Source organism: Sinocyclocheilus grahami, unplaced genomic scaffold (assembly GCF_001515645.1).
Source record: "Sinocyclocheilus grahami isolate Dianchi unplaced genomic scaffold, SAMN03320097.WGS_v1.1 scaffold920.1, whole genome shotgun sequence".
Lineage (NCBI taxonomy): Eukaryota > Metazoa > Chordata > Actinopteri > Cypriniformes > Cyprinidae > Sinocyclocheilus > Sinocyclocheilus grahami.
This window is the reverse complement of record NW_015506099.1, coordinates 267046-275833: the sequence shown is the minus strand read 5'-3', so window position 1 is coordinate 275833 and position 8788 is coordinate 267046. Positions and strand designations below refer to the sequence as shown.

General features: G+C 41.0%; 1 protein-coding gene across 1 annotated transcript in view; it reads left to right on the top strand.

Moving 5' to 3' along the window:
- Window positions 1–7088: 7088 nt before the first annotated feature.
- LOC107564272 (extracellular calcium-sensing receptor-like) overlaps window positions 7089–8788 on the top strand; it is a 3659-nt gene continuing 1959 nt past the window's right edge. Inside the window, exons 1-3 of the mRNA XM_016249304.1 lie at window positions 7089–7309; window positions 7430–7721; window positions 7914–8693. Of these exons, the coding sequence (XP_016104790.1) occupies window positions 7089–7309; window positions 7430–7721; window positions 7914–8693 (1293 nt within the window). The remainder of the gene's footprint in view (window positions 7310–7429; window positions 7722–7913; window positions 8694–8788) is intronic.

Genomic DNA, 8788 nt, shown 5'->3' with positions numbered 1-8788 from the left:
TTGCTCTTTTAGGGGAAAAAGCTCTTTTAGCATGCTGAGGCACACAGGGAAGATGATCATCTGCAACACAAACAGGGGGTAGTGCAGCCTGATGTGTGCAACCCACTCGACACGGGAAACCACCACCGCTGAAGCGCCGTCCGCCAACACGAAGAGCTCTCCAAGAGCGCGCTGAACTCGTTCAGTCTTCTTCTCTCAGTAGAGTAGTCAGGAGCAGAACGATGTGATCGCTCGGCTCCGAAGCGAAAAGCTGAATATGCGCTGCATCTGCTGCCTACTTATACTCACGCTGTGATCAGCAGCAGCTGGATGCAATAATCGCATGCCAATGTGCATTGGCTCGTTTAGTTTACACTCGAAGTAGATTGGTCCCTCTAAGCGAGATCCCAATTCGTCGATCCTCCGACGTGATGTCGAGAGTGACCGACTGAAAGGGAACTATTGTACCATATAATAACTTTTTACAGCATATATTTTATATATCAAAACACCAGCATATTAACATGTCCAAACGAAAATAAATAACCAGGGAAAAAAAGAAAAACTGATATATTTCATATATATTTAAAGTTTAAATATTTATTTACCACCAATTGAACTGTTCTTAGGAGAGAATATTCCCGCCCGCTCCCCGAATCACTAATTTTGCCAGCCTGCAAGAAAATCGTGGGGGTGATGATAGGGGAGGATGCTGTCAAAGAAATTGACAAAATCCTGCTATCTGACAGCACGATTACACATCATATTAACGACATGGCTGCTGATATAGAAACACCACTAACCGAAAAACTAAACAAAATGGCAAATTTGCACTCCAAATTGATGATTATACAGATTGCAGAGGACACTGTCATATCTTGGCCAGTGTGCATACGCAGATGTATATTGTCATCGATACTTAATTGAAAGAGCGTGGTCTCAACTGGGGCATGTGTCATAGTATTTGCACAGATGGAGTGGCATCTATGACTGGAAAAGTAAAAGGACTGGTATCTATGGTGAAGAACCAAAACCTAGATGTGCAGATTACCCACTGCATGCTGCACCACAAAGCACTCGTCACAAAACCAATGCCCCCAGACCTGACTGTAGCATTAGAACAAGCTTCTCATGCTATCGGAATTATCTGAAATATGAGTTTCCTAATCAGAAATTGAACATGAATGGCCTCTCAAGTCGTGTGTATTACTACTATTTACTAGTTTATTTTGATACTCAAATTTCCGAATTAGGCGGGCCATTAACTTTAAACATGTTGGAGGGGACAATGATTGCTGCTGTTCTGTATTCGTTTTTCTTTTTTTTCCCCCAACAACAACTATTTCACATTGTCTTGTCGTTAAAGTAGTGCTCATTTATATATAGGCATTTTAAGCATATTGTATGTATTATAAGCTGTGAAATAGGCATGTATTTGCTCCACCTTGGTCCTCAATCGCTCCGCCGCAGATCTCCGGATCTCCGCCTTGGTCGCCAGAGCCCTCGGCTCCACCCTGGCCCCCCGGATCCTCGGCATCCCCCTGGTTCTTTGGCTCTCCGTCTCCGCCTTGGGCTCTGCTCCACCACCGTTGGTCAGCCCCCTGGAGTCGGTGGCCATTCCTCCTCCATGGCTCCTCCCTCCATCAGCTCCACCGTGGGCCGCTGCTATGGCTGTGGCCTGGGTCCTGCTGTGCTCTTCCTGCTCCGGGTCCCTCCTGTCTCCTCCCTGGACTCTGTCTGCCGGCCCCCTCCCGGGCGTCAGTCCTCCTCCTGAGCCTCCTCCCTAGTTCCCACCCACTCCCCTCCCCATGTTGTTTCAACAGTGCAAGGACGCACCTTCCAGGAGGGGGGAGTAATGTCACGCCCCTGGACTCTTTGTGTTGCGTTTTCCCTCCCCAGGTGTGCCGTGTTCCCTTTTAATTAGTCATTCCTTGCACCTGTGTTTTCCCAATCACCCAGTGTTTAAAAGCCCCAGTCCTTTCAGTTAGTGTTTGTCAGTCCTCAAATGTCATTCCTTGTGTTCCAGTGTCACCTACATTCCCCGTGTGATCATTAAATACTGTGAATTGAAGTTATCTCTGTGTTTCCTCATTCCTCACTCCTTGCCTCCCGAGAAGTGTGATCGTTATTTGTAAATACTACTGCTTATGTTAGCTTCTAATATATGATTTTATCCGTATTAAAGCTTTAATACAGCAGAATACATGATTGCTTTGTAGCATTTTTGTAAAGTAGTTGTTTATTTTGTAACAGTAAGAAGTGTTTGCCAGCAAGTATTGCTTGCTACTATGCAATCACATACAAGTCAAATTGCATTAATAAATTATTGGTCACATGCAAATAAAACACAATTAAAAACACAAAACAAATTAACAACAGGAATGAAGAAAAAAAATCAAATCAACCAAGCCAAACAAACTTTACTTCCACATAATTAAAAGGCAAACGAAAAGAAAAGAAAAAAAGAAGAGAAAAGAGAAATAAGTTTAATGTATATAAAAAAAGGAAAAGAAGACAAAGCACAATTTGTATCTCTTATAAAGAAATGAAGAGATAGTCAGATGCACAAAGGTGAAGCGGGGCACTAAGAAGGCATGATAAGAAACAGACACAAGCAGTACCCTTCAAATAACAGCGATGACAGCGTCTTCACAGCAGTATAAACCGCAGTACGTTAGTGGCGCGAAGAGCGAGACAGCAGCAAACAATGGGAGAACGAGAGGGAGAATCCTACAGCGAAAACAAAAGGAGATGTTACTAATCATCATGTTGTCCACACTCCCAATTATAGTTGCGTTTAAAAAAATAATAAAATAAATAAACTTGCGGTCAGGGTATCACGCCAGATAGAAAACGTACAGGCACAGGTTTGTCAGTCATGCCCACCGATCCCCTGGAGTCGGTGGCCATTCCTCCTCCATGGCTCCTCCCTCCATCAGCTCCACCGTGGGCCGCTGCTATGGCTGTGGCCTGGGTCCTGCTGTGCTCTTCCTGCTCCGGGTCCCTCCTGTCTCCTCCCTGGACTCTGTCTGCCGGCCCCCTCCCGGGCGTCAGTCCTCCTCCTGAGCCTCCTCCCTAGTTCCCACCCACTCCCCTCCCCATGTTGTTTCAACAGTGCAAGGACGCACCTTCCAGGAGGGGGGAGTAATGTCACGCCCCTGGACTCTTTGTGTTGCGTTTTCCCTCCCCAGGTGTGCCGTGTTCCCTTTTAATTAGTCATTCCTTGCACCTGTGTTTTCCCAATCACCCAGTGTTTAAAAGCCCCAGTCCTTTCAGTTAGTGTTTGTCAGTCCTCAAATGTCATTCCTTGTGTTCCAGTGTCACCTACATTCCCCGTGTGATCATTAAATACTGTGAATTGAAGTTATCTCTGTGTTTCCTCATTCCTCACTCCTTGCCTCCCGAGAAGTGTGATCGTTATTTGTAAATACTACTGCTTATGTTAGCTTCTAATATATGATTTTATCCGTATTAAAGCTTTAATACAGCAGAATACATGATTGCTTTGTACCATTTTTGTAAAGTAGTTGTTTATTTTGTAACAGTAAGAAGTGTTTGCCAGCAAGTATTGCTTGCTACTATGCAATCACATACAAGTCAAATTGCATTAATAAATTATTGGTCACATGCAAATAAAACACAATTAAAAACACAAAACAAATTAACAACAGGAATGAAGAAAAAAAATCAAATCAACCAAGCCAAACAAACTTTACTTCCACATAATTAAAAGGCAAACGAAAAGAAAAGAAAAAAAGAAGAGAAAAGAGAAATAAGTTTAATGTATATAAAAAAAGGAAAAGAAGACAAAGCACAATTTGTATCTCTTATAAAGAAATGAAGAGATAGTCAGATGCACAAAGGTGAAGCGGGGCACTAAGAAGGCATGATAAGAAACAGACACAAGCAGTACCCTTCAAATAACAGCGATGACAGCGTCTTCACAGCAGTATAAACCGCAGTACGTTAGTGGCGCGAAGAGCGAGACAGCAGCAAACAATGGGAGAACGAGAGGGAGAATCCTACAGCGAAAACAAAAGGAGATGTTACTAATCATCATGTTGTCCACACTCCCAATTATAGTTGCGTTTAAAAAAATAATAAAATAAATAAACTTGCGGTCAGGGTATCACGCCAGATAGAAAACGTACAGGCACAGGTTTGTCAGTCATGCCCACCGATAGCACAATGGGATACAAGAAATCCAGCCTATTTATCATGCGACAAAATGTTAACCCCACATCAACGTAACTAGCCCAATACAACAAGCTTGTTAAACTACACATACCTGAAAGGTGAACAATCATCAATCCACTACAGTGCCGAAAGGGCACCAGCACCAAAGCAAAAAGACATGCTGCTACCACCGCCAACACCAGCACAAAGGAGGAAGTCGGACGTGATGCATCCAAGGCCAATCAGCCCTTAAATACCAGATACTACTCTCTGATAGGCAAACACTGTTATCACCTAGTCCCATCACACGTTTCATACTGTAAAGCTGCTTTGACAAACCCTGCATTCCATTCGGAAGGGCTCATCCCTATGCCCTAATCCCTTCAAAGAGTTTACCCTCCGGAGTGAGAGCTTCGAAGGTTTGAAGGGTGTAGGGGACCAAACAACTGTTTCTTGAAGTGCCCTTCTGCGTCACCATCACGTGCCCACACGGAGGCGCCGTCATCATGCAAAGAATCTGTGCAAAGGATCATGGGAGCCTGAAGTGTCCATCAGTTGTACCCTTCGAAATCCTTCATTTCGAAGGGTCCTTTGAAGTGGCCAGTTTTGAACACTTCGGTTTGGAACGACCCTTCAGTATGGCGGCCATGATTGTTTTCACTCTGAAGTGCCCTTCGGAGGGCGATATATTCTATTTAGAATGCACCTGGAACGCTTCTTCTTCTTTGTTGTTTTAATAGCGATCGGCATCCAGCATTAAGGTGCATTACCGCCACCTACTACACTGGCGTGTGGGCTTGAGTCAACTACCTCCCAGATAATAATAATAATAATAATAATAATAATAAAAACTTTTAAATTTTGTTAATTAAGCCCGTTATTCTCATATAATTTAATAAACTTTCATTGTTATGACCATTAAGTATGTATTTAATGCTAATTTCAATATAACTTTGTTTCCTAATTTCTTTCTTTAATATCTCTCTTTCTGTCTTTTGGCAGTGACATAGTATGTTTTCCACTGATTCCTCCTCTTGACAATGATCACATAAGCCAGTTGGATGTTTCCTTATTAGATGTAATGTTTTATTCAACCCTGTGTGTCCTATTCTCAATCGTGTAATTAGACCTTCTATTTTGTTATTTCCTTTACAATCCCTCCTACTTCCTACTTCTCCTGTATTCTATAGTAATGTCTACCTGTTACTTCCCTATCCCAGTTATATTGACATTCCTTTATTATACTATTCTTAACTTTTACTTTTGTTTCTGATTTACTAGGATTTCCATAATCTCTACATGCCTTCTTAGCTAAAACATCTGCAAATTTGTTCCCTTTAATTCCTATGTGTGCTGGAATCCACATGAATACTATTATCACATTTACTCTCTGCAGTCTAAATAAAATTTAATATATGCAATCCTGCCTATTCTATGATGATATTGCCTTAATTGAAATCAATGCTGAACTGAATATATTGTCACAGGACCAAAACAAACAACAGAGAAGGACCAGTGACACACCCTGGTCTGACAATCATGATATGATAAATCAAAATGTCCTTGATCTATTGGCATATAAGAGGTCTTTGTACCATTAAAACATCCTGCAAATTTCATAGCTTAAAACTGTGGTTCCTGAACACGTTCCTGGAGACCCCCCACCCCCAAATCTGGAGTCTCTGGAATTGTTGGAGTCTCTACTAATGAGCTGATGATCTGGATTAGGAGTGTTTGATTAAGGAGACATGGTAAACATGCAGTGTTGGGGGGCTCAAGGAATGTGGTTGGGGAGCCCTGGCTTAAAACGTCATCTGCCCAGAATGACAGTATGACAGTCAGCGGAAGTGAGATAAAAATGTTTATAACATTTTAAATATTAATATTTTTCTTACAAAAACGCATTGATTGCCCCCTATCTAGAACTATAGCCCTTTAATGGTAGATCAGCTTGTTGGGGGGTGTTTTGTCCTGTCTCGTCCTATTTATTTACAAGTTGATTTATGTTCAACTTGTTTTCTTTCACTCATCAACACGCATATCTTGGCTTGTATTGTCCATTTCTAGTGTCTCCTGCTTTGTTGGGTGGTAATTTCATATATGCTACATATGTAGCAGCAGCATGTATTACATGTTCACAGCAGAATGTCTGTGGATATACTGGCAGTAGCAAACCTCTGTACTTGCTCTGCTGCTGCAGCATAGCAGATCTGTTTTGCCAAATACATTAACATTGCAGTGTCCGTTATAAATATGCCAAGCTCTCTGAGAGCTGTCATGACTACTAATGTCAACCCACAATGTCAACTACTAATGTCAACCCACAAATGTCACAAAACAGTACATTTATAAAGCTAAAGATTTTGACCTGAAGTTGTTGTATTGTTCTTGTAGATGTGTGTTAATTTGCATTGAATTCATTACAAACATATTTCCAGGCATTCTTTTTTCGCTGATTCCATAACTGATGTGTGCAGTTTTCTTTATTTCTTTTTCTCTTCTTCTTTTTTTATTGCACTCTTTTTTTTGCTTCCAAGGTTGGATTTGCTTCTCAGTTCAATACAAAAGCTTTAAGGTTTTCCTGGTTTATTCAATGATTTAACCATTCAGATTATTACAACTGGTTTTAAATTAATCTTGTTTATTTTTGTTCAATGCTTCATAGTCCAGGTGTTAGTAATCTGCACTTAGTCTGTGTTTCAGAAAGCTATTTTAAAGCCATGATTATACTCTTGTCTTTATTTAAACCATTTCTGGGAAACAGTGAGTACAAATAAAACTGTTCAGACTTTTTTTTTTTTGAGTGCAACTTGAGTGCTAGAAGTGAATGATTTATTATGCCATCCCCAAAGGGCATTTTAATATATGATAAAAGGCAGCATTACCCTTGTTCTGCCTCAGAGGTTCCTGCCCTGCATACAGTACATATTGGCATGGCTAAGCGCTCTATGTCAAAGCTGCTAATGTTGCTGGTGGTGTATGTTATCTGTGTACCAGCCTCAGCACAAGTCTGCAGACTGCTTGGTCAGTCTGCCCTTTCTCTACTTTCTGCAGATAGAGATATCAACATTGGGGCAATTTTCTCACTCCACAAAAGTGCTCTTTTGAAGATCCATAATTTCACTTCCAAACCAGAGCAAGCAACATGTGGAAGGTCTGTATGATAATGACTGTAAGGCCTGTCATTGACAAAATGTGGTATTAATAATAATAATAATAATTGAGCATGCAATGATTATTTGCAACACATTCAGCTGATGCTTTATTTTCACAGCTTGAACTTGCGTGAATTTAAATTTGTTCAGACTCTGATTTTTGCTATTGAGGAGATCAATAACAGCACACAGCTGTTGCCTGGTGTTTCTTTGGGCTATAAAATATATGATTCCTGTGGCTCAATAGCTCAGGCTATCTTCTCAGGCATGGCATTGATGAACGGTTATGAAGAGACACTGAGTGATACATCCTGTTCTAGACCACTAGCCGTACATGCTATTGTTGGGGAGTCAAACTCCTCTCCCACCATTGGCTTGGCATCTTTAGTTGGTCCATTCAGCATACCTGTTGTAAGAGCTTGTTATTATGTTGAAGTAAATATAGAAACCAATGTGTTCAGTTTATTTAGCCTGTAGCAGTCTGTTTAGTAAAATTATGCTTTTAAGATACAGACATAGAATAAAAATAGAAAATTAAAAGGCATATGGAAAATATCTGTGCATGCAGTTAACATACTCTACTTTTTTCCGTATTTGTTGTAGATCAGTCATTTTGCCACATGTGCATGCCTGAGTAACAAAAAAAGGTATCGATCCTTCTTCAGAACAATACCAAGCGATTATTACCAAAGCAGAGCTCTGGCTCAGCTTGTCAAGCACTTTGGCTGGACCTGGGTTGGGACAGTCAGGAGTCGCAGTGACTATGGTAATAATGGTATTGCAGCATTTGAGGAGGCTGCAAAACAAGAAGGGATTTGTATTGAATACTCAGAGGCCATATTTAAAACTGATCCAGAAGAGCAATTTCTGAAGACAATAGAAGTGATAAAGAAGGGCACTGCCAGGGTGGTACTGGCTTTTATGGCATTTGGAGATTTTGTCCTCCTCCTGAAAGTAATTGCTCAACACAACATCACAGGGGTACAGTGGATTGGCAGTGAATCCTGGATTACTTCTCAAAATCTGGCAGAAACAAAGGAATACAGTTTCCTTTCTGGAGCTGTGGGATTTGCTATAGCAAATGCTAAACTTGTGGGCCTGCAAGAGTTCCTACTGAATGTGCACCCTGATCAAGAACCAAACAATGAACTTTTAAAAGAATTCTGGGAAACAGCTTTTCAATGCTCTTTCAGGAACAGTGGCAGTGATAGCTGTACTGGTTCAGAGCAACTTGCTGAGCTGCGAAATGAATATACTGATGTATCCGAGCTACGAATAGTAAATAAGGTGTACACTGCAGTGTATGCTGTTGCACATACACTACATAATGTCTTCACATCCTCCACCAACACCAGCAAAGGAGAACGGCCCACACCACAAAAGGTATGTAAGAGCACGAAGAGTATTAAAAAAAAAAAAAAAAAAAAAAAGGCCTTTTTCAATACAAACACCCAAAATTTTTAATAAAAATATATATA